This window comes from Pelodiscus sinensis, chromosome 1 (genome assembly GCF_049634645.1).
Source record: "Pelodiscus sinensis isolate JC-2024 chromosome 1, ASM4963464v1, whole genome shotgun sequence".
Classification (NCBI taxonomy): Eukaryota; Metazoa; Chordata; order Testudines; family Trionychidae; genus Pelodiscus; species Pelodiscus sinensis.
Window position 1 is genome coordinate 160,485,872 of NC_134711.1, and position 25,586 is coordinate 160,511,457.

The 25,586-nt window shown below is 44.2% G+C and overlaps 1 protein-coding gene across 3 annotated transcripts in view; it reads left to right on the forward strand.

Moving 5' to 3' along the window:
* EPHA6 (EPH receptor A6) overlaps window positions 1-25,586 on the forward strand; it is an 842,774-nt gene that overhangs the window by 422,251 nt on the left and 394,937 nt on the right. For all 3 annotated transcript variants that reach the window (XM_075908927.1, XM_075908942.1, XM_075908935.1), the window contains one exon: window positions 24,966-25,121. In XM_075908927.1, coding sequence (XP_075765042.1) covers window positions 24,966-25,121 — 156 coding nt within the window. The remainder of the gene's footprint in view (window positions 1-24,965; window positions 25,122-25,586) is intronic.

Genomic DNA, 25,586 nt, shown 5'->3' on the forward strand with positions numbered 1-25,586 from the left:
TTTTTGTTAGTTGTTTAAAAAGAGCCTCATCCACCTCTTCCCCCTGGGTAGGTGGCCTGTAGTAGACTCCTAACATGACATCACCTTTGTTTTTTACTCCTTTTAGCCTAACCCAGAGACTCTCAACACTTCTGTCTCCTACGTCAATCCACACCTCAGTCCATGTGTATACATTTTTAATATATAAGGCAACACCTCCTCCCTTTTTTCACTGTCTGTCCTTCCTGAGCACACTGTACCCTTCCATCCCAACATTGCAATCGTGTATTATCCCACCAAGTTTATGCTGCCAACAATTTCATAGTTGTATTTATTTATTAACACTTCCAGCTTTTCCTGCTTATTACCCATACGTCTCTCATTTGTATATAGGCATCTAAGATACTGATTTGATCTTGCCTCCCTGTTTTGCCTGATCTCGGAAAAGCTAAGGAGAATGCTGAAAGCAGCTCTAGTCACTGCATGATGGTTGTACAGTATGCCAAAAGCAAAGTATAGAAATGTAGTCTGTGCATGTGCTGACATACAGGAAGAGGCTATTTTGAATCACTTGAGCAACAAGCCAAGTGTTACTTTCTGTTGCTAGCAAGATTTCTTAGCTGCAATCTTAATTTTGTTTTATGAGACATATCTGACAAAGCCCTTTAAGTAGTGCAGGATAATATTCATCCATGTTGTGTAGTGCAAACCTTCAGTATTTGGTGAATTAATGAATTGTGTCCAGCGTGAAAAGGTCCTGACAATATTAAGATCATTGACTGCTTTCCTCATCTGTGTAATAATCTGTGTAAATTTAGATAAACCACCAATGTGGTGGTTTCTTTTAAAATTTAATCTGAATTCACTGCACAGGTTACTTTGAGGCAAAGAAATCCAGCACTGAGTTGCGCTGAAAACAGTATCTACCAAATTAGTATCTACCAAAGATCTACTTTGTTATTTTTCATTATACTTTTTTTAATAAATGGCATCAATAGGAAATTGAAATGAGAGAGCGCCTGGAAACCAGCGACCGAAAAAGACTAATGAAAAGATGGAAGAAAAACTAATTTAATTTCCTTATGTATATGATACTCTTAAATGTTCAGGCTCTCAAACAAAATATCATGAATGACTAACTTTATCCAGGGTAGCTACATGCTGGCAGGCCCACCGATTGGGGAAAGGAGGGACTTTAAAGGTGGCAACTACCCCAGGACTCTCTCCATGCCATTGTCTTCGCTGCAGCAGCAGTGGCAGCACCCAGAGCTCTGGGTCCTTTAAATCACTGCTGGAGCCCCACATTGACTGCCCCCTTCCAGAAGTGCTGAGCCACCCCTCTTCCATCTCCCCCCCCCCTTGCTTAGGGGCCCCTCAAGTCTGTCAGCCCCCTGAAAGCTGGACACAGTCACAGACCACAAAAGATGGAGAAACGTATAAATGGAAACCAAAGCCAGGGAATGTCTGAAATATAAGGAAATAGGGGAATTAGCTGTATGCATGCTGAAAAGCATAAGTGCAACTCTCTCCTGGGAAGTAAGGAGGAAATTAGACCGGGGCCTACCTTTTTAGTCATTCTTTTAGTATCTCCTTCGTTAGCACCTCATTCTCCATTTGTTGATGTTGTTCATAGAAATCCCATGGGGCTCTAACATTTTCTCTCTTTCTCTCTCTGTCATTTGTGTGTGATTTCATCCATTTATGTGGCTTCAACTAACAACTGTTTTCAACTCCCGACCTGATCCCGTCACAGCCCATTTCTCTAACAACTCCCACTGCATCCCTCAATGCCTTGAATAAGGCAGGGATCATGAGAAGAAAACAGTATGTAATGATTGTTGATCATGCATACACCCAAGAGGGTAGAATTAATATAGCACAGCTGATCTTAGTCCTGGCATTTCCTAACTTGAACAACTTGATTTTTTTGCAACCTTAGCATTCTTTTAACATGTTTTTCATGTGAAATAGAACTCTTATGCATGTGGGTTACATTTATCTCCCTAGTTCTTTTGTATTTAACTTTTATCCCAGATTTGCAAACTGTGGCTGGAATTGCCTTGCATACCTAGATTGTGGGTAGAACATGATGAGCATTAGTGGAATACATGTTCAAGTATAATTTTTGTAAGGTGCTTAGATGTTCATAGAATCATATGACTGGAAGGGACCTCGAGAGGTCATCGAGTCCAGCCCCCCGCCCTCAAGGCAGGACCAAGCTCCATCTACACCATCCCTGACAGATGTCTATATAACCTGTTCTTAAATATCTCCAGAGAGGGAGATTCCACCACCTCCCTTGGCAATTTATTCCAATATTTGACCACCCTGACAGTTAGGAATTTTTTCCTAATGTCCAATCTAAACCTCCCCTGCTGCACTTTAAGCCCATTACTCCTTGTCCTGTCCTCAGAAACCAAGAGGAACAAATTTTTTCCTTCCTCCTTGTGACACCCTTTTAGATATTTGAAAACCGCTATCATGTCCCCCCTTAATCTTCTTTTTTCCAAACTAAACAAGCCCAGTTCATGAAGCCTGGCTTCATAGGTCATGTTCTCTAGACCTTTAATCATTCTTGTCGCTCTTCTCTGTACCCTTTCCAATTTCTCCACATCTTTCTTGAAATGTGGCGCCCAGAACTGGATACACTACTCCAGCTGAGGCCTAACTAGTGCAGAGTAGAGCGGCAGAATGACTTCACGAGTTTTGCTTACAACACACCTGTTGATACAACCTAGAATCATATTTGCTTTTTTTGCAACAGCATCACACTGTTGACTCATATTCAACTTGTGGTCCACTATGACCCCTTGATCCCTTTCTGCCATGCTCCTTCCTAGACAGTCGCTTCCCATCTTGTATGTATGGAACTGATTGTTCCTTCCTAAGTGGAGCACTTTGCATTTCTCTTTATTAAACTTCATCCTGTTTACCTCTGACCATTTCTCTAACTTGCTAACTTGTTAGTGATAAGTATAGTATAAAAATCTAGAGAGAGAGAGCAAAGCAAATATGTAAACTGTACCTACGTGTCTACCTCATCATAACGAATAGTGAATGGGATGCAATGAGAACCGAGCACCAAAATGGGCAAATTAAATATGATTTTACTGGCGGTGGTAAATCTTGTAATAAAAATACATGTAATTCTGCACTTAAACAAAACCAAAAGAACAGGACTGCTTTACAAGGATTGCTCTTTAAATAATGCTGTAAGTTTTGTAAGCTTAAGTGTCTACAAAAAACAAAATGTAAAGGTTCATAGAATCTTAGGGCTAGAAAAGACCTCAGGAGGTCATTGAATCCAGCCCCATGCCCCAAGCAGGACAAACCCTAACTAAATAATCCCAGCCAGGGCTTTGTCAAGCCAGGACTTTAAAACCTCTAGGGATGGAGGTTCCACCACCTCCCTAGGTTACCCATCCCAGTGCTTCACCACCCTCCTAGGGAAATAGTTTTTCCTAATATCCAACCTAGATCTCCCCCATTGTAACTTGAGACCATTGCTCCTTGTTCTGCCATCTGTACTACTTAGAACAGCCTTTCTCCATCCTCTTTGGAATTTCCCTTCAGGAAGGTAAAAGCTGCTATCAAATCCTTCCTCACTCTTCTCTTCAACAGACTAAATAAGCCCAAATCCCTCAGCCTCTCCTGGTAGGTCAAGTGCTCCAGCCACCTAATCATTTTGGTTGCCCTCTGCTGGACCCTTTCCAGTGTGCCCATATCCTTTCTGTAATGGGGGGGCCCAGAATTGGACGCAATACTCCAGATGTGACCTCACCAGAGCCGAATAAAGGGGAATAATCACTTCTCTAGATTTGCTGGCAGTGCCCTCCTAATGTACTCTAATATGCCATTAGCCTTATTGGCTACAAGGGCACACTGTTGACTCATATCCAGCTTCTTATCCACTGTAATCCCTGGGTCTTTTTCTGCTGAACTACTTCCTAGCCAGTCCATACCCACTCTGTAACAATGCTCTGGATTCTTCTGTCCCAAGTGCAGAACTCTGCACTTGTCCTTGTTGAACTTCATCAGATTTCTTTTGTTCCAATCCTGTAATCTGTCCAGGTCACTCTGGACCCTATCCCTGACCTCTAATGTATATACCTCTCCCCTTAGCATAGTGTCATCCACAAATTTGCTGAGGGTGCAATTCAACCACTCATCCAGAGCATTAATGAAGTTGTTGAATAAATATGGTCCTAGAACTGATCCTTGGGGCACTCCACTTAAAACCAACCACCAACCAGACATCAAGCCATTGATCACACCTGTTGCATCTGACAATCTAGCCAGCTTTCTATCCATCTTGCAGTTCATTTTTCAAATCCATATTCCTTAACTGGCAAGAATATTGAGAGAGACCGTATCAAAAGCTTTGCTAAAGTCAAGGTATATCACAGCCACTGACTCTTTTCCACCGCCACAGAGCCAGTTTCCTCATCATAGAAGCTAATCAGATTGTTCAGGCATGACCTGCCCTTGGTGAATCCATGTTGACTATACCTGATCACATTTCCCTCTTCCAAGTTCTTCAGAATGGATTCCTTGAGGATCCCCTTCCATGATTTTTCCGGGGACTGAGGTAAGACTGATTGGTCTGTATTTCCCTGGATTGTCCTTCTTCCCTTTTTTGAAGATGGGCACTATATTTGCCTTTTTCCAATTACCTGGGGTTTTTCCCAATCTCTGAGTTTTCCAATATAATGGCCAACGGTTCTGCAATGACATTTGCCAACTCCCTCAGTACCCTCGGATGCATTAAGTCCCGACCCATGTGTCATAATTATGAGGGTTAGCCAGCAGCCTGGGGATTAAGGGGTTAACTACACGTAGCCAGGTGGAGTGACCAGTAGGAATGTAGGTGGGACTTTCAAACTGACAAAAGAATTTGGGTTTTTTCCTTTCTCCCTTTTGTCTCTCTGGGTGTGTTCTCTGCAGCTACAGAGAGGGACAAGCATGTCTCTCTCTCTCTCTCTCTCTCTCCCCCCCCCCCCCCCCCCCAAGACACCATTCTTCACTTTCTCTAAGTAGGGTAAAGTTTAGGTAGTTTCGTTAGGCTTTATTGTTTTAAGGGTTGAGTATATCTGGCACTGCTTAAGAGATGGTTGGCCTTTCTTTTTAACTAAGTTTTAGCCCATGGTGTAATTCCTCCATGAGTATATTTTGTTACCTTTCCATCTGATCCTTATGCTTGCAACAGGAATATTGTTGTAATAATAAAAGTTTTCTCTTTTCTTTTTATTAACCTGGCATTGGTTACTTGTGTGTCCTGATTTTTATAATAGGGGTGAGATTTCCCAAATGATCTTTCCCTAATCTCGTTATTAATATTTGGGTGGTGGCAGTGGAAGTTTTATTCCCAAAATCTAAGTTTTTAAGATTTTTGGGGAAGTTTTATACCAAAGCCAGGTAGATAAGGCTTTGGGGTACCGTTGCTGGCCCCCACTTCTGCATTTATCATGCCAGAGTGGGGAAGGAGCCATGACACCATGGATTTGTGTATTTCTAGCTTTTCTAAATAGTTCTTAACCTGTTCTTTCTCCACCAAGGGCTGCCTACCTCCTTCCCATACTGTGTTGCCTAGTGCAGTGGTCTGGGAGCTGACCTTGTCTGTGAAGACAGAGGCAAAAAAAGCATTGAGTACATCAGCTTTTCCCACATCATCTGTCACTAGATTACCTCACTCACCCAGAAAGGCCCCCACACCTTCTCTGATCACCCTCTTATTGCTAACATGCCCATAGAAACCTTTCATTTCCCTTCACATCCCTTGCTAGCTGCAATTCCAATTGTGCCTTCGCCTTCCTGATTACACTCCTGCATGTTTGAGCAATATATTTATATTCGTCCCTAGTCATCTGTACAAGTTTTCACTTCTTATAAGCTTTCTTTTTGTGTTAAAGATTTGCCCGGTAAGCCAGTCTGGTTGCCTACCATATTTGCTTTTCTTACTGTGCATCGGGATGGTTTGTTCCTGTGCCTTCAACAAGGCTTTTTTAAAATACAGACAGCCCTCCTGGACTCCTTTCCCCTTCACGTTAGCATCCCAGGAGATTCTGCCCATTAGTTCTCTGAGGTAGTCAAAGTCTGCTTTTCTGAAGTCCAGCATGAGTATTTTGCTACTCTCCTTTCTTCCTTTGATCAGGATCCTGAAATCTACCATCTCATGATCACTGCTTCCCAGGTTGCCATCAACATCTATTTCCCTTACTAGTTCCTCCCTGTTTGTTAGCAACAGGTCAAGCTATGCACAGCCCCTGGTCAGTTCCTTCAGCACTTGTACCAGGAAGTTATCCCCAACATTCTCCAAAAACTTCCTGGATTGTCTGTCTGTGTACTGCTTTATTGGTCCCCTAACAGATGTCATGGTGATTAAAGTCCCCCGTGAGAACCAGGGCCTGTGATCTGGAAGCTTCTCTTAGTGTCTGAAGAAAGTCTCATCTACCTCATCCACTTGCTCTGGTGGACACCAACCACAATATCACCCCTGTTGCTCCTGCCTCTACACTAAACCCGTAGACTCTCAACTGGCTTTTTCCCCCTTCATATTCTGGAGCTCTGAGCAATCATACTGCACTCTTACATTCAGTGCAATTCCTCCTCCTTTTCTCCCCATCTGTGCTCCAGTCATGTGAGTCATTCCACCAAGTTTCCATCATTCCAATCAAATCATAGTTGTTTGACTGTGCCAAGGCTTCTAATTCTTCCTGATGGCTTCACAGGCTTCTTGCATTCATGTACAAACACCTTAGATACATCGGATCCACAGTTACGAATGGGGCTTTTCTCGCCCCGGAGGACACGGACGGCGGGACCGCCCAAACCCGTCGCCCGCATCCTCCGGGGCGAGAAAAGCTGCTCCACGTCTCCCTGGTCTGCTGAACCAGGAAGACGCGGAGCAAAGACGCGGAGGGCTCGGGCAGCGGGATAGCCCAGGCGCGTCTGGGCTGTTCTGCTGCCGGCTTCCTTGGAGGCTTTGCAAAGCCTCGGAGGCTTTGCAAAGCCTTGGAGGAAGCTGGCAGCGGGACAGCCCAGGTGCGCCTGGGCTTTCCCGCTGCCCGAGCCCTCCGCGTCTTTGCTCCGCGTCTCCCTGGTCTGCTGGGGGGGCTCCCCCCCAGCAGACCAGGGAGACACGTAGCAATGACGCAGAGGATGCGGGCGGGACCGCGGCGCATCTCAGCGGTCCTGCCACCCGCATTTCCCTGGTCTGCTGGAAGTGGGGGCGCAGCTAGTGCACCCCCCCCCACCCCCCGCAGCAGACCAGGCTTTTCTCGCCTGGGGTAGAGCAGCTGGCGCTGTGGGGTTGGTCCCGCAGTGCCGCTCCTGGGCAATACTGGACCAACCTCTCAGCACCCCAGCGGCTCTTCCCCAGGCGTCCTGATTCAGCCGCTGCTGGTCAGTTTCAGCAGTGGCTGACTTAGGTACACCTGGGGCAGAGCAGCTGGGGAGCTGCCAGTTGGTCCCTGCAGTGCCGAGGTGCGATGCTGCGGGGACCTACCTGGCAGCGCCCCTGCTGCTCTGTCCCAGGCGTCCAGATTCAGCTGCTGTTGAAACTGATCAGCGGCTGATTCCAAGAAGCCCAGGGCAGAGCAACTCTGCCTCAGGCTTCCTGTAGTCAGCCACTTGTCAGTTTCAGCAGCGGCTGAATCTGGAAGCCAGTTCCGACTTACATACAAATTCAACTTAAGGACAAACCTACAGTCCCTATCTTGTACGTAACCCGGGGACTGCCTGTAGTTTATTGCCCTACCTTCTCCATTCAAATCAGAAGTCCTCTTTTGTTGCTCCTTCATCCTTGTGTTTTTTTCCCTGTATCCCACTTCACTTGTTATCTCCGGGCTTAGGTCACCGTCCCCCAACAAATCTCGCTTAAAGCCCTCCTCACTACATTTGCAAGCCTGCCCATGAAGATGCTCTTTCCTCTCTTGGTTGGGTGGATCCCATCACTTCCTAGCACTCCTTGTGCCTGGAAGAGAGTCCCATGATCAAGGAAACCAAAGATCTCTCTCCGACACCACTTGCACAACCACACATTTACTTCCATGATTCAACTATTCCTTTCTGGACCTTTTCCTTCAACAGGGAGGTTGGACAAGAACACCACTTGCAACTCAAATTCCTTGATCCTTCTTCCTAGTGCTACGTAATCTGCAGTGACCTGTTCATGGTCATCCTTGGCCGTATCTATTAGCTCCTACATGGCGAAGCAGGAAGGGGTAGTGATCTGAAGGTTTGATCCGTTTTGGAAGACTCTTGGTCACATCCTGAATTCTAGCTCCTGGTAAGCAGCACACTTGTTGTGATTCCAAATGTGGTTGGCAGATGGATGACTCCGTCCCTCTTAGGGAGTTTCCGACCACTACCACCTGTCTTCAAAGGTCGTTTGAAAGATGGGATTATCACATCATAGCATTGTTGCCATGCAAGTGATTAATCTAAAAGCCAAAAAAGAGCAAACAATAGAGACTTTGAGGCTGATACCCTTTTAAGTACTTTAAATGCTAGATAAAGGTAAACCCTCAGTTATGCTGTGTGAGAAAAATGGGTATTGGTATGCTAAAATGACGGTCAATCTTCAGCAAATTCATTAGACCTTGTAAAAGGGTTAACTTTCCTTCATGAAGCTGAATGTGTAATACATTAAATTAGGAAAGTAATATTAATTTTATAGCTTCTGCAATTTAAATGTATTCTGGTCCAGCCCTTGTAAAACTGCAATAAAGTGTATATATGCACAAGTGCTCTTGTTTAGCAACCAACAGAATTAAAAATATTAGTGCTTCCCCGGTACTTCATTGAAGAGAGAAACCTGCTTTGGAGGCTTAGAATTGTACAGTCAAATATGCTGCTAATTATTTAACCATTAAGTCAACATATTATCATGCCTCTGGGTTTTACAAAAGTCAGATCTCATGTAGCTAGTATAATTACTAGCATCAGAGTCATTTCAGTTAGATAAAGTTCGGGGAAAATAAAACATCTGCTTGCAATTTGGTGGTTAGAAAATATCCTGTGTGTTAACAAAGAATATTTTTGGAATAATCTTCAAATTTGAATGCTTTTTCAGGCTGCAGTTTCAGAGTTTGATGACTAATTTGTGTACATACACAAACATACACAAAAAGTAGCTTCTGAAAATGACAGGCACCATAGGTATTGGTTGAGGACATATATAAATATATGCAAACTTATTCCAGGGGGCTGATTTGATGACTTCTCAAGATCCCTTCCAGCCCTACATTTCTATAATAATAATTGTGACACATTCGTGGGATGCCCAGGACTGACAATCATTTTGTTACCCCCTCACCCGCACACCACTTCCAGTGAGGAGAAGATTTTCTTGTCCTTCACTGTATGTCATTCCTTGACTCACCCAGTGTTTTAGCCACCGAAATAATCTCCTCAAGGCTCTACAAGTCTTTATTTTGCCTTGCAGGTTAACAATAGGTTCACCCAATCCTTTAGCCCCTTTCAAGCATTTTTCTGCAGTATCTAGCCCTTCGCTATGAGCATCCCAAGGCTATGAGCAGATAACTGTTCCCAGAGAGACAGTGGATGCATCAGCTTGTTAGGGTCAACTGAGGATCCGCTCCAACATAACATCAGAGCACTGAGATATATTTATAGTGAAAACAATCACAAGTTTACTGCAAAAGGTGAAAATTAAAGAGAGATTGAATAAGGATAATAACAGAAATGGTTACATATTAAACACTTCCTAAATTCTAAACTTAACATTAACTGTCTAAATTCTTGTTTAAAGTAGTTCATCTCACCTATATATAAAAATGGCCATACTAGGTCAGAGTCAGACCAGAGGTCCAGCTAACCCATTATCTTATCTTCCAACAATGCCTAATGCCAGGGCATGAATAAAAAAATAAATAAAATAAAATTAATGGCGATTGCCTGTCTCCTAGAACTGGAAGGGACCTTGAAAGGTCGAGTCAGTCCCCTGCCTTCACAGCAGGACAAAGTACCATCCCTGACAAATATTTGCCCCAAATTCCTAAATGGCCTTCACAAGGATTGAACTAACAACCCTATGTTTAACAGGCCAATGCTCAAAACACTGAGATATCCCCTTCCCCCCGGTAATCATCAAGTGATCAACCCCATTACTCAATCCCAGCAAACAGAGGCTCAGGAAACTACCCTTCCCATCTTGACTTATTGTCATTGATTAGCCTTTCCTCCATGAATTTATCTAATTCTTTTTTAACCCTGTTATAGTCTTAGTTGTCTGAACATACTTTAGTAAAAAGTTCAACAGATTGACTGTGTTGTGTAAAGAGATACTTCCTTTGGTTTGCTTTAAACCTGCTGCCTAGTAATTTCATTTGATGACCCCTAGTTCTTGTGTTATGAGCCGTATATAACACTTCCTTTTTTACTTTCTCCACAGTCATGATTTATAAACCTCTGTCATGTACCTCAGTCATAAAGTCCCAGTCTTATTATTAATCTCCCTTCATAACGCAAACAGATACTGGTTTTTTCCCCCCAAAGGTACAGAAGGATTTGCTGGCAAAGATGTTCATGCCCTTTTAAAACAGTACCTCAGTGCATCATAGATTAGTCCTTAGACACCAGAAAATGTATTGCCCAAAATCCTAACTAATTTTAATCCAAATTATAGTTCTGAAAAACATGATATCAGTTTGTCATCACCAAAAAAATCCAACGTATGACTGGAATGTTAGGGGGCATCCTTTCTGTTCTTTGTCACCTTACAAATGCATGTGATGTCCTCTTCCTTCCCCACATACTCAGGGACCTGGATCTGCTGTCCTTTTTCCAGGCAACAAGAGTTTCTCCTTCAATTCATGCTAACTTTGTATTCTTATTTATTGATCAATTTCCTAGTAAACCTTTACAAACACATTGATCCTTTATTACTCACTAGCCTCTGGTCTATACTAGGGGATACATTTGAATTAAGATATGCAACTTCAGCTATGTTAACTGCATCGCTTAAATCCCTTCAACTTCCCTTACTGCTCATAGAAGCAAGACTACCACCATCGACAGGAGTGCCTCTCAATTCAAATTAGCATGTCTTCACTAGACCCACTAATTTGAACTCTGGAAAATCGACTGCGACTGCTTCAGTCTTATCTGTAGTATAGAAGTAGCCTAGCTGAGTAACTAAGTATTGGTTGGATCCATAACTCCTTTGTTTTTTAATAAAAGGAAAATATACATGCTTTCTTTAAATTACTGTATTTTTCAAAAATAGTGTATTTTTATGAAGTTAAATTTTATTTCAGATTTTTTAAAAAAGGGATTGTTACATTCTTCTTAGTAATTTTTAAAAGGGAATTCCATTGTGTATTTTTTTTCTTCAGCCCTAGAAACTTTTATAATTCACTGTTTCAACAAAAAAGGGCTATTCTCAATTTACTTTTCAATAACCTTTTCAAATCTTAAGCATTGATTTACCTGTGCCAAAACATAGCACTACTCCAAATTTCTCCATTTTTATCTCTTCTTTGCAAGTTTTATTGAGAGGTAATCCTATTCCAGGTTTATCTATATTTCTAGCTCAGATTGGCTCAGATTTTTTCAACATTTGCTGGGTTATGTTAGTTTTGAGGTCAGTACTTGCTTTGATTCTGTCTCTTTTCTGTTTGGTTGTATGAGAAGCAATTCAATTCTAGACACATTCTAGGTACAACCAAACCTTTGTTGCTTTACGTTATGATAAGAGAAGGCTGTATACCAAATATAGTGGTACTAGTTCTTCCCATTTAGGAGGAGTCCTTGAACAGACAGGCAGACAAGTTCACTGACGTATAGTAGAATATATCATCTGAAATAAACTTGACCAAAATGTTCTGGTTTCTTTGCTGGATTGTTCTAATGAACAGTATTGCAATATCAAAGACTGCAAAATAGTGAAGAAAACTGTATATATTACTGAAATGATTTGGTTTCTTTCCCCACCTACAGATGAGTTTGTTAAATGAGGTGTGTGGTGTTTTTTTAAATCCTGGGTTGTAATTGTACTCTAATCTTTTAAATCCTTTTTGGAAATAGTTAAGTTTTTAGTAAATACTTAATCAGAAGATGAACTTCTGCCACTTAAATCTGATATTTGCGAACAGAATTTAAGCCTGGACAGGTGTAGAAGTTGAAATGACTTATTTCAGATTCTGATTGTACAGGCAGTCACTGGGTTATGCGGATCTGACTTAAGTTGGATTCGCACTTACGAACGGGGCCTTTCTTGCCCTGGAGGACGCGGGCGGCAGGACCACCCAGACGTGCAGCGGTCCCGCCGCCCGCGTCCTCTGGGGCGAGAAAAGCTGCTCCACGTCTCCCTGGCCTGCTGGGGGGGGGGGGGGGTGGTGCAGCAGACCAGGGAGACGCGGAGCAAAGCCGTGGAGGACCCAGGCGGCGGGAGCGCGGGAGTTAGTGTGCCCCCCCCCCTCCCCCAGCAGACCAGGCTTTTCTCAGGACGCCTGTAGTAGAGCAGCTGGGGCGCTGCCGGTTGGTCCCGCAGCGCCGCTCTCGGCGCTACTGGACCAACCCGGCAGCACCCCAGCTGCTCTGCCCCAGGCGTCCCCAAATCAGCCGCTGCTGAAACTGACCAGCATCTGACTACAGGAAGCTGAGGCAGAGTTGCTCTGCCCCAGGCTTCCTGGAATCAGCCGCTGATCAGTTTCAGCAGCAGCTGACTTGGGGATGCCTGGCGTTCTTAAGTTGAATCTGTATGTAAGTCGGAACTGGCGTCCAGATTCAGCCGCTGTTGAAACTGATCAGTGGCTGATTCCAGGAAGCCTGGGGCAGAGCAACTATGCCTCGGGCTTCCTGTAGTCAGCCGCTGGTCAGTTTCAGCAGCAGCTGAATCTGGACGCCAGTTCCGACTTTCATACAGATTCAACTTAAGAGCAAACCTACAGTCTATCTTGTACGTAACCCGGGGACTGCCTGTATATCCATTGATGAAATAAGCCGGCTCTTAATATACTTTTCATGTTGAATTTGGTAATCAGTATTCTGCAGAGTTCAATTACACTGAGTTAGTGAACACTTAGACTATGTCTACACTACAAAGGTTTTGCGCAAAAACCTGGGCAGCATCCACACCTCAAATGAGCTCTTGCACAATTAAATGGGCAGTTAAATGGCAGAACAAGGGCTTTTTCCTCCATAAGTAAATCTTCTTTTCTGAGGCATAACTGCTTTTAGCGCTACAGCAATTACGTAAAAAGGCCAGTGTGGACGCTCCAGAGGAAAAAAGCACAGGTGCTCTGGTGGCCACCAGTGTGGACGCTCCAGAGGAAAAAAGCACAGGTGCTCTGGTGGCCACCAGTGTGGACGCTCTGTTGTGCAAAAGCACATCACTTTTGCGATGTGCTTTGAGGTGTGGATGTGCTCTTGCGAAAGCAGTTTTTGCACAAAACACTAGCGCAAAAGGCTTCTTGCGCAAGTAGCCTATAGTGTAGACGTAGCTTTAAGGTTTTTTAGCATGTGTTATTGTATTATGTCTAAAATGCACTGGTTTTTATTTTAAAGTATCCAGTAACTATGATTGTCCTGATTTACATTTGTCCTTGGGGTTTCTCAATAGGCTTGTAAAATTAACAAAAAATCCTTCTGTGCTCTCTCCTGCTGCTGCTGCTTTTTCTTTTTCCCTTTTCTCTTTTTCCCATTCTGGCACTTTGAGTGCAAAAGGTGGGGGCCTGCAAAGGACTTCAAAAATACTCTGCCACTAAAGGCCTCTGTTTAATCCACCCCATGGTCACAGGTTCCCTGGCCTTGGGTTGGTATTGCCGTCAACACCCAAATGCAAAATCCCCATTGAGAACCCAGGAAGACACGTTTGTGAATTTCTTCTGACGAGGTACCCTCAAGCTCTTTAACCCTCCCTCATTTTTCTTAATGCCTGGATTTACAGTCTTAGGCATGTGCACACACAACCGTGTTGTCATCACAAACTTATTTAAATAACATCAGCACTCACTTCTTGGTTTATCCTTTTTTCTAGCCTTGACAGTTCAGTCTGTATCCATTCAAATTGCTGCTACAAAGATGAATTTCCCTAGCAGATTACCTTGACAGAATTGCCCTTCTCTTCAGATCTTTCTGCTGGCACCCCCTTCTTTATCACATCAAACATAAGCTTATCGGCTGACTGTGAAGGGTCTTACAAGTAATCCCCTCACCAATCATCTCTCATTCACTAACCAGCTGTTGACCCTTCCTTCTCTCCCCCCTTTATATTTTTCAAAAAGTGCCTTCTTGCTGTCTTCCATGTTGCTATTCAAGCTTAGAAGGAGCTCCTCATGGAAAGCTACAAAGTGCCCCTGGGAGATATGGAAGTACTATCATCCACATTGTACAGATGAAGGACTACAAGCTTAAAAAAGCCCGAGGTCTCACAGAACATCTGTGTCAGAGGAAATATTTGAGCCCTGACATTCTGAGTCTCACAGTAGCACCCGCATTACCAGAACATATTTCCTCAGGCAAAGATTGTGCGTCTTTGTCATCCGATCTCCAAGTGCACAACTTCTAATTCAGCTCTTCTAAGCATTAAAATGCTTTCTAGCTGCCTCTGTCTGCATGTGATTTTAAACTGCATTATTCTTGCAGCTACTTCTGTCTGCATATTACAAGTCACTATAAAAATGCAAGAGCTAAATTTCATTCCTCAGTATCTAAACCACTGGAAGAATGGGGGTATGAGAAGATAAGAACCTGCACTTCCCACCCTGCAAATCTTAGAGACTTAGTGGTCATTGCATCCCAGTAATGATCACAGTACTATCGGACCCTGGCCTACACCTTTCTTTCTAATGCAAAAGCTGCCCAAGCTCTCTCCTCTCTTGTCTCCACCCCCTCAAGTACTTAATTGTTTGGGTTTCTTCAGTGACTGCGGGAGGGATTGTCAGGCTGTGCAGAAAAGAGGAAAGGTAACAGTAGATGTGGTTTAATGGGGCTTAACTTTATTCCTAAATGTCTGGGAGTACCCAGCAGAGAGAAATTGTGTGGTGTGAGTAATTCCATAATCCTTCACATATTCTTGCTGTTAGCATCCTTCCTTATTACTTGTCCTGGTCTCCAGCCAACCACTGCTGGGACCTTGCCACCCTCACTTGAATGATATTTATGGCGGGGTAGATAGCCAGCCATAGCAGACACGTTGAACCCTCCTGCTCCTCACTTATGCTCTTTTAAAGAATGCCTCTTTTTAAATCCTTTCCTAATCTTTTTATATGATCACGGTATTAATTCCATGTGAAGTACTTGCACTGGGTACAAGGCTTTCACTCCATAGACATTGGGCACAAATATTTCCCTTATATTCTGGTTACTTGTAGAGGCTGGATCAGAATTCCCATGCTGTCTTGGGATGAAGATGCCTCTCTCACTGGTTCTCTAGCCACCCTCAAAGTGGGGAATACACATTCTCTGACATGCTCCACAACGGTCCCTGCAGTCTCTAAATATTTGTAGAGGACCTCATTCTTGTATTGTTATTTTGGTAAAATCATTGTTCCTTATGACCAGAGAACAGAAATGTTTTTCAGTTTTTCTGTCAGGGTAAAGTCTGAATGTGTCAAAATTGGGAAAGGACAAATAATTCCTTAAAATAATATTTATAACAAAAACTTTCATAGTGGAGAAATCTTTGTGAAACTGTATACTTACTTGTTTTAATTTGTCTTTTGTTCTTTTTTTGTTATCTGAATTTGTAATACAGGCAGTCCCCGGGTTACGTACAAAATAGGGACTGTAGGTTTGTTCTTAAGTTGAATCTGTATGTAAGTCGGAACTGGCGTCCAGATTCAGCCGCTGCCGAAACTGACCGCCAGTTCTGAATTACATACAGATTCAACTTAAGAACCCCAAGCGTCCCCAAGTCAGCTGCTGCTGAAACTGATCAGCGGCTGATTCCAGGAAGCCCAGGGCAGAGCAACTCTGCCTCTGGCTTCCTGTAGTCAGCGCTGGTCTGTTTCAGCAGCAGCTGACTTGGGGACGCCTGGGGCAGAGCAGCTGGGGTGCTGCTGGGTTGCTCCAGTAGCGCCGCTCCTTGGCGCTACTGGACCAACCCAGCAGCTCTGCCCTAGGCGTCCTGATTCAGCCGCTGCTGAAACTGACCAGCAGCGGCTGAATCAGGACGCCTGGGGCAGAGCAGCCGGGGTGCTGCAGGGTTGGTCCAGTAGTGCCCAGAGCGGCGCTGCGGGACCAACCAGCAGCGCCCCAGCTGCTCTGCCCCAGGGTCCACAACAAAAGCCTGGTCTGCTCGGGGGGGAGGGGCACACTAGCTGCGCCCCTTCCCCCCCAGCAGACCAGAGATACGGGGAGAAAAGCCACAGCGGCAGTGGGGTGCCACGCCTCTGAGGCTTTGATCTCAGAGCAAAGCCTCAGAAGCGCGGGACCCCGCCGCTGCTGCGGCTTTGCTCCCGGTGCCCCTGGTCTGCTGGAGACGGTCCCCAGCAGACCAGGGGCACCGAGAGCAGCTTTTCTCGCCCCGGAGGTCGAGGTAGCGGGACCGCTGCCTGCGAGCTCCGGGGCGAGAAAAGCCCCGTTCGTAAGTGCCGATCCGACATAAGTCGGATCCGCATAAGTCGGGGACTTCCTGTACAGTAAAGCAATAAACCAGTCAAACAGATGTGCAAATTTGGCAATTGTCAGGAGACAGAAGAAAATATGGTATGACAGAATAAGTGGTATGGGTCTGAAACTGGTTTCAGTATATTACACACTTAAAGCATGATGGATTTAATATAAGATCATATTGTTTTCATGTAAATGAATTGAGTGATTGTCAGAAAACACAGTACTTTGGCCCAGATCCTCAGTACTCCAGAGCATGGCCTAGCAGAGCTTGACAGGTGGATAGGAGGAGGAGGTGACTTTATATCAGCGGAGAGCAGCCTGTAGCCCGAATGCAGCCCATGCAACACCCCTCTGCCTTCTCCTCTTGTGCACACTGGAGGCCCTGCACTTACCTACTCCTGTCCCTCATCTCAGAACTTCCAGAGCACCGTAAATTGTCTCATTTGCTCCCTGTCTCTACTCCTCCCAGAGCCAGGCAGATAACTTGGCAATTAGCTGACAGTAGCACTGTCTAATTCTTATGTAAAAGAAAGAACATTTAAAATAGATATTAGACTCAGCTCTAATTATTAACATGTTCTGGCATCTTGTGGCAAGTCACTTGAGAGACAGTGGTTCGCCTTAACATTTTTACATATAGTCTTATTTTCTTAACTGAGAGAGAGGGAGAAGAGCAAGAAAGCCCAGGAGTCCTGACAGTATATCAGCTCTGGAACTGGAATGGGCTCCAGTGGATTACAGCAGGGGGCAGATATATTTGGGGTCAATATAAGATCACAGAATGGCCATACTGGGTCAGACCAATAGTCTATCTAGCCCAGTATCCTGTCTGCTGACAGTGGCCAATGTCAGGTGCTTCAGAAGATATCAACAGAAGAAGCATTCATCAAATGATCCATCTCCTGTAACCCATTCCCAGCTTCTAGCAAACAGAAACTTGGGACACCATTCCTGCCCATTCTGGCTAATGGACATCCTACTTGAACTTATTTTGTTCTTATTGTAACCCTGTTATGGTTTGGGCCTTTCCACCATCTCCTGGCAAAGAGCTCTACAGGCTAACTGTGAAGAAATAATTTGTTTTAAATCTGTTGCCTATAAACTTAATTTAATGCTTGTGTTATGTTAATGAAGGAGTAAATAACATTTCCTTATTCTGTTTTTCCATATCATTCATGGCTTTCTAGACCTCTAATATATCCCCCCATACTTTAGCCATTTCTTTTCCAAACTGAAGAGTCCCAGGCTTGTTACTCTCTCCTTATGTGGAAACTTTTCCTTACCCATAATCATTTCTGTTGCCCTTGCTGTACCTTTTCCAACTCCAGTATATCTTTTTTTTTTTTTTTTAGTTGTGGTGACCAATTCAGCATACAGTGTTCAAGATGTGGGCACAATGAATTTATATAGAGGCAATATATTTTCTGTCTTAAAATCAGTATCCTAATGATTCCCAATATTCTGTTAGTTTTTTAGTTTTTAGACTACCATTGCTCATTGCGCAGCTGTTTTCAGGGAACTATTCACAATGATTCCAAGATCTCTTTCTTGAGTGGTAACAGCTATTTTAAATCCCATCATTTTTGTATATATAGTTGGGATTATATTTTTTCCATGTTTATTACTGTGCATTTCCCAACACTGAATTCCATCTGCCCTTGTGTTGCCCTGTCACCCAGTTTTGTGAAATCCTTTTGTAACTCTTCGTTGTCAACTTTGGACATAACTTGTAGAGTAATTTTGTAGTATCTGCAAATTTTGTCACCTCATTATTTACCCCTTTTTCAAATTTGGTCTAAATGCAAATCCCAGCAGCACAATACTCATGGCTACTCTTTCTTCCCCCTATCTTTTTAAGTACCTGGAAATGATTTCCTTATACAGGCAGTCCGTGACTTACGCGGATCCGACTAATGTCGGATCCGCACTTACGAACGGGGCTATCTCGCCCCAGAGCTCGCAGGCAGCGGTCCCACCACCTCGACATCCGGGGCGAGAAAAGCTGCTCCTGGTGCCCCTGGTCTGCTCAGAGGTGCGGGACCCCGCCACCGCTGCGGCTTTGCTCCCGGTGCCCCTGGTCTGCTGGAGACGGTCTCCAGCAGACCAGGGGTACCGGGAGTAAAGCCGCAGTAGCGGCGGGGTCCTGCGCTTCTGAGGCTTTGCTCTGTAAAGCCTCAGAGGCGTGGGACCATGCCGCGGCTGCGGCTTTGCTCCCGGTGTCTCTGGTCTGCTGGGGACCGTCTCCAGCAGACCAGGGGCACCGGGAGCAAAGCCGCAGCGGTGGCGGGGTCCCGCACCTCTGAGGCTTTGCCAGAGCAAAGCCTCAGAGGCGCGACACCCCGCTGCCACTGCGGCTTTGCTCCCCATGTCCCTGGTCTGCTGGGGGGAGGGGGCGTAGCTAGTGTGCCCCCCTCCCCCCCCCCGAGCAGACCAGGCTTTTGTTGTGGACCCTGGGGCAGAGCAGCTGGGGCGCTGCCGGTTGGTCCCGCAGCGCCGCTCTGGGCACTACTGGACCAACCCGGCAGCACCCCGGCTGCTTTGCCCCAGGTCCTGATTCAGCCGCTGCTGGTCAGTTTCAGCAGTGGCTGAATCAGGACGCCTGGGGCAGAGCAGCCGGGGTGCTCCTGGGTTGGTCCAGTAGCGCCGAGGAGCGGCGCTACTGGAGCAACCCAGCAGCACCCCAGCTGCTCTGCCCCAGGCGTCCCCAAGTCAGCCGCTGCTGAAACTGACCAGCGCTGACTACAGGAAGCCTGAGGCAGAGTTGCTGCCCTGGGCTTTCTGGAATCAGCTGCTGATCAGTTTCAGCAGCAGCTGACTTGGGGATGCTTGGGGTTCTTAAGTTGAATCTGTATGTAAGTCAGAACTGGCGGTCAGTTTCAGCAGCGGCTGAATCTGGACGCCAGTTCTGACTTACATACAGATTCAACTTAAGAACAAACCTACAGTCCCTATCTTGTACGTAACCCGGGGACTGCCTGTAATAAAATGACCCTTCAGTTACTTGAATGACCAGTCTTTTGTCATTAATTACTTGCCCTCCTCTTTTTATAACAAATTCCCTGCCTCAAAGGCAAATCGGCATGCAGCTTTAAGCAGACCTAAAGTATGGAATCCAGGGTTTCAAACTTTCAGGGCGGGCTATTGCTCCCCTAGCCTCTCATAAATCGTGCCCTTTCCATGAGACTTAACGTCTTCCTTACATACAAAAAAGATAGAAAGAGAAGGCTGGGATTCTCTTCTAATACCATGCACCAATAAACAAGAACAATCTACTAAATCTGGCTCTTGCTAGTTCTGAGCCATGCGTCCGGACTGTTCACGGCCGGCTGCTCTGTGTGCTCGTCCCAGCATCTGGAGGGAGAAGCGCGTGTTGGCGACAGCTCCAGGACCCAGGCATTGGATTTGAGTGAGGGGGAGGGGACTGGGAATGCTTGGCACTGGGGGAGGGAAGGGAAATTGGGTTAGAGCAGGGGGTTGGTGGTGCCTGGCTCTGGGGCTAAGCCCCTTAAACTCAGAGTCTTCATGGATGCAGAATAAGGCAGCCAACACAGGTGTCATATTTAAATTTCAGGGCAAAAAAGTAATCAGCATGTACCTGGTTTACACTGTTTCTCTTTAAAGAAAATTCAGAGGCTATTGTTTGCCAGGCTGAAGCAATTATTCTGAGACATGAGTCTTTCCCTTATTGTTTTTGAACCTCTCATATTTACAGTCTGGGACAGACCTGAATTTTTAGAACTATAGAAAAGCCATAATCCTCATGAATTAAAAAAAAAGATGAAATCATATCAGAGATCAACAAGCTGGAGTGAAACAGACACTGCAAATTGTGCTAATTTACTTATCAGTTCAGTTTAATTTTAAAAAACTCACAGGACATAATTGGGCAGTAGTGTTAAAATTTAAAATACATGGTGAGGATGCACTTTGTGTGAGTGTGAGTGTGAGAGAGAGAATATTATTGTATTTTAAAGGTTGGGTCTTTTTAATTGATTTGTTACTTGCTACTCTGAAGATCTATGGACTGGCTGTGAATGCAAGTAACTAGAGAATTTTTCCAACATGTCCTGTAATTTTATTTTGATCACTAACATTTTGTGTACTATATATATCTATATAAAATAAATATATAATATGTGGCTCTTCGCATTCTATATGCAGCTATTTTGGCTCTTCTCTAACTGGTTGGCCACCCCTGTACTAAATCACAGTGATCATAGTTGATGGCAGTGCATGAGGCATCAGGTAGTGAAGTGCCCAGATCTGGTTTAATTCTAATAATATATCTTATGGTTTTAAATCGCCCAAGAGTGGCAGGCAAGGTCAGGAGGACACATGGTGGGAATAGCACATGGACCAGCAGGAGGGGCTGAGAGACATGTGGGGGGCAAGTGCAGAGATCGTCGGAGCCCTGCCGGGGGGAAGGAGGGTAACTACTAGCCCGCTAGGAGAATTTGAGGACTCGCATTGGCCCCAAGATAAATTGAATTTGAGACCCCTGGTGTATTGGCTTACGATGCAATAATTATGAAACATAATGCTATAAATATAATAGCATCCTAGAGGCTATTTCATCTAGCACAGATGGTACCTTATGCCTTATTTTAGAAAGCCAGAATGAAGAGGTAGTTTGAAGCAAGGAATGTTAAGTTGTGGTTAATTTACTAGTCGAGTAGTTGATGGAATTTCTATCGACTACTTGACTAGTCGATAGGCACTTCCTCATTCTTTCTTTGAAATGTACAAGAAGCTCCACTGCACCCCATGCAGCCTGGGGCCAGTGGGAGCTCTTGTGCATTTCAAATTGGCAGTGCAGCATGGAGCCTCCCACTGACCCCAAGCTCCATGCTGCACTGCCGATCTGAAATGCCACACAGCCGGGGTCAGCTGGGGAGTCCCCAGTTGAACCTGGGCTATGTGCAGCATTTGAGCAGAACCCAGGATCATCTGGGGACTCCCCAACTGACTGCAGGTTCTGCACAAGATTTCCTCAGAACCTGGGGTCAGCTGGGGACTCCCCAGCTGATCCTGGGTTCCAGGAAATGCTGCTCTGGGGCATGGGATCATCTAGGGAGACCCCAACTGATGCTGGGCTCTGCACGTGGCAGCGCAACACAGCTGATCCCAGGATCAGCTGTGCAGTGCTGCTGCTTTGAAATGCTGAGGCAGCGTTCAAAGGGGCAGTGCTGCACAGCTGATCGGGGCTCAGCTGTGCGGTGCTGCCCTTTGAAGTACCCTCTGCTCTCCCCCTTTACTGTCTGTATCTGATAGAGGCAGCAGGGGGAGGGGAATTGACTAGTCGACTGACTATCTGATAAGTATTTGCTTATCATCTAGTTGACTAGTCCTTAACATCCTTAGTTTGAAGATATGACATGAACATTTCCTCCTGATGAGAGGAGCACGTCAGTCATAAGACTTTTTTTTTCCAGCTTTCTGTCTCAGAAATGGTAGACAGGGGCAGGGTGGGAGACTGGGAATTTTTTAATCTTGTGAGTTTTACTCGTATTGTTTTTCTGTTGAATGACTGAGTGGATCAGAGCTGTTTGCTCAAAGGAGGTTTGGTAGTATCTTTTATTGGACAAACTTCTGTTGGTGGAAGTTACAAGCTTTCTAGTTCCACCGAATTCTTCAGGTTTGGACAAAGAATCAGAGTATCTGAGCTAAACTCAAGAGGGACCGATTGCTAAGCAGACGGGGCAAGACAGGGGGGAGGCAGTCATTTGAAATGAAGCGGTCAATATTGGGTTAAATTGTTATGTACAACAGATAAAGAAGTGGGAAATTAAAGATCCTAAAATTAAGGTTATAAATGGTACACTGATGGGGAAGGGGGAGGGGTGAATGGTCCTTGAGCAGGAGACTTATGAAGTGGATATTACTCTTCTGTTGTATTAGAACATTCATATGCATGGGTATTGATCCTTCTCATAAGGAGAAACTGGCTGGAAAGAATTGTAACAAATGTATAGGCACCTACCAGGTAATTTTTAGCCATCAAGAGCAATGCTGATAGAAGATCTCCACACCAGCCAGTCTATCCTCAGTTTCCCCATAAAAGCCAGTCTCAGGACCCTTTGATAGCCCACAAGAGGTATAGCAGGTGTGGGGAACCTTCTTTTGGGTCAGGGGCCACTGACCCACAGAAATATCAGTCAGGGGATGCACACAAGTGAGAAACAAATAAACAAAAAACTCACCCCTCATCAGCATGATCCCCCAATGCTGGTAGCAGCCCTGAGGGGACAGATCCAGGCAAGCCAAGTGCTGTGTCCAGTCCTCGGGTCTTAGGTTCATCATCCCTGCAGTATAGGGTGAAGCACCAGAACGCAAGACTATGGTCTGGTGTTAAACAACATATGTGTTCCTCCCTGAAAGATACTTAAAATATTCTTTTCCCAACACTTCTGAATATAGGGTTGCCAGATGGTTTAACCAAAAATACCATACCACCCCCCACAAAAAAAACTAAGGGGGGACCAAAGTTGTTGAGCAAAAAAAAAGGACCCCCAACAGTTGAGCAAAAAAAAATACAAAAAAAAAGCATGGCCCCTTTAAGACTTTTGGGGCTTTTTTTTTTGCCGGGGGCCATCTTGTTTTCTTACTCTGTGCTCCCCTTCAGAACCAGGTAAGCTGGGGGGGGGGGGGCTGAAGGGAGTCGGGGAGGGACCTGGGGGCTGAGTGCGTGTAGGGTTACCAGGTGTCTGGTATTTTCACCTCCTGGCAGGGAGAAAAAATCTGAAAATACTGGACATTTTAGGTTTCCGGTATTTTCTGATATTTTTTTTACCAGACAGAAGGCAAAAATACCAGACTGGGTCAATACTGGACAACTGGCAACCCTAGAAAATTAAATTCAATTAAAGCAGCTGCAATAATTTAATCTTACCCAGCTTAATAACCTATGTGTGTATTCCAGTATTTCTCGTGAATTGGGTTTTTCTTATACCTTTGGTAGCTTATTTAATAGAAGATTTCTCAATAGCATTGTTGGTTTGGGGCCAAATGGGTTCCAATGCAAATAATCAAAGCTGGAAAACAAAGCTCAACAAGTCTGATTTCAGCAAGTCATCTGGAGTGGTTCACAGCCATGAGTGCTTACCTGAGGACACATTGGCATATCTGCCTTGCTTTTGACTAATTTGTGGTATATTCTATAATTAGATTTAACCAACCTAGTAACAAATGAGAACTTTTGGATCACTGTAGCAGTCTTACCATTGAGTCAGTTCCCCTGGGCTTTCTTATCTATTTTACCACCCAGGCATGCTGAACTTATTGACAAATGGTCATTTATCATATCAGAAATAGCAAAATATTCAGATTGTTCCCAGTCCCAAAGACCTTTCTCTTCTGCAGATCAATTTGTACCTTAGATTTCACACCAAAAACTATGCAAGCAGCTAAACTAAGAATTTGTTGTTAAAGAAAAAAAGAAATGGGCTATTTAAAGCTCGAACAGGCAGCATATATAAAAACAAATGAGTTCACTGTATGATTCCAAAAGGTGACAGAGATGTAGTAATCTGTCAGCAAGAAATGACGTTTTTAAGACTAACTCACCCTGAGGATCTCTGCCTAGTTCTTTCTTCGCTCCAGCCTCCCTCAAAAGTCCAAACAGCAAAGATGAAAACACGTGGTTACAAGCCTAACACCTACCCTGACCTATGCTAACAGACAGGTGAACTGGTCTGGTTTCCACCTATAAACTTGTCAGTGTTCAGCTGATGCTTACAGATTTAGCAAAAGCTGGCACCTACAGTAGTTTACCATCATCCCAATTGCCATAATGAGAGGAATGTGATAGGGTGCTAGTCTGGGATTTAAATGTGCTAGTGTGCTAGACTGGATTCATCAGAGACTTCCTGTGTGAACTTTGGCCAGTCATTTCGTATCTGTGTTTCAGTTGCCCATCTATAAATATGTCCCTGTCTCACAAAGGTGTTGTATTTATTCCCATGTTGAAGACTATAAGGAGTTCCATTGCTTCAGTAATGGGAACCATAGAAACACCTTCTGTGGATAATGACCTACCCAACTTTTTCTCCTATACTGACAGGTAGAATTAGCATACATAACTCGTGCTTCTACACTGTGTGATGTTACCAGAGATTTGTATACAATAGTTACCTGTAATGCTGACAAAAAACCACCTGTAAATCGCTCAGAGCTGTTTGTCTCTTCATGGTTGTCCTGCCTGCCCAGAGTACTGAGACCAGTGATTCTTTCGTTTAGTTAATGTACCTGAATGTTGAGCCAAATAGAGAATTAATACTCTGATTACTATGTAGTCTGCATCTAGTGTTCAGAGCAAAGGAGGATGTATTGGAAATGCATTGAACATATTGTATTTAAGAAATAAACCCACCAATGATAATGAATAATGGTTTTTTCTGGTTTTACAGCTTGCAGACCAGGATTCTATAAAGCATTTGCTGGAAATATCAAGTGTTCCAAGTGCCCTCCACACAGTTTAACATACGTAGAAGCAACTTCCGTCTGCCAATGTGAAAAAGGTTACTTCAGAGCTGAGAAAGATCCGCCAACTATGGCATGTACCAGTAAGTCTGATTTGTACCAGTGTTTTGAAATTTCCATTATTGTCATCTTATTTATTTGCACATAATAAAAATGGCATCTCTGAATTCCAATATTGTGACCTGTGTCCCCAAAAGTAAAGTAAGGAGAATGATTTCCTCAGTCACAAATCAAACAGTGGGGTTCTCTTCAATCTTAATGCTCCTAAAATTATTGGAAAAAAGTTTCCTGACTTAAAGAACTTTTTTGGGGAGCAGTTGGTTTGTTGTTTTTCATTACACAATGTAATTTCTTCCCACAGACAAATAACAAGGTTGAAGCATGAATACCAATATTTATTTCATCTATTAAAAATGGCTTAGGATAAAAATCTTCAAATCTTCAAAACACTGAGGACACATAAAATAGAAGACAAAATTTGTTGTACTTATTCCTTTCTTTCCTGTGGCATAAATAACAATAACAATCAAACAAACATCCAAAAAGCT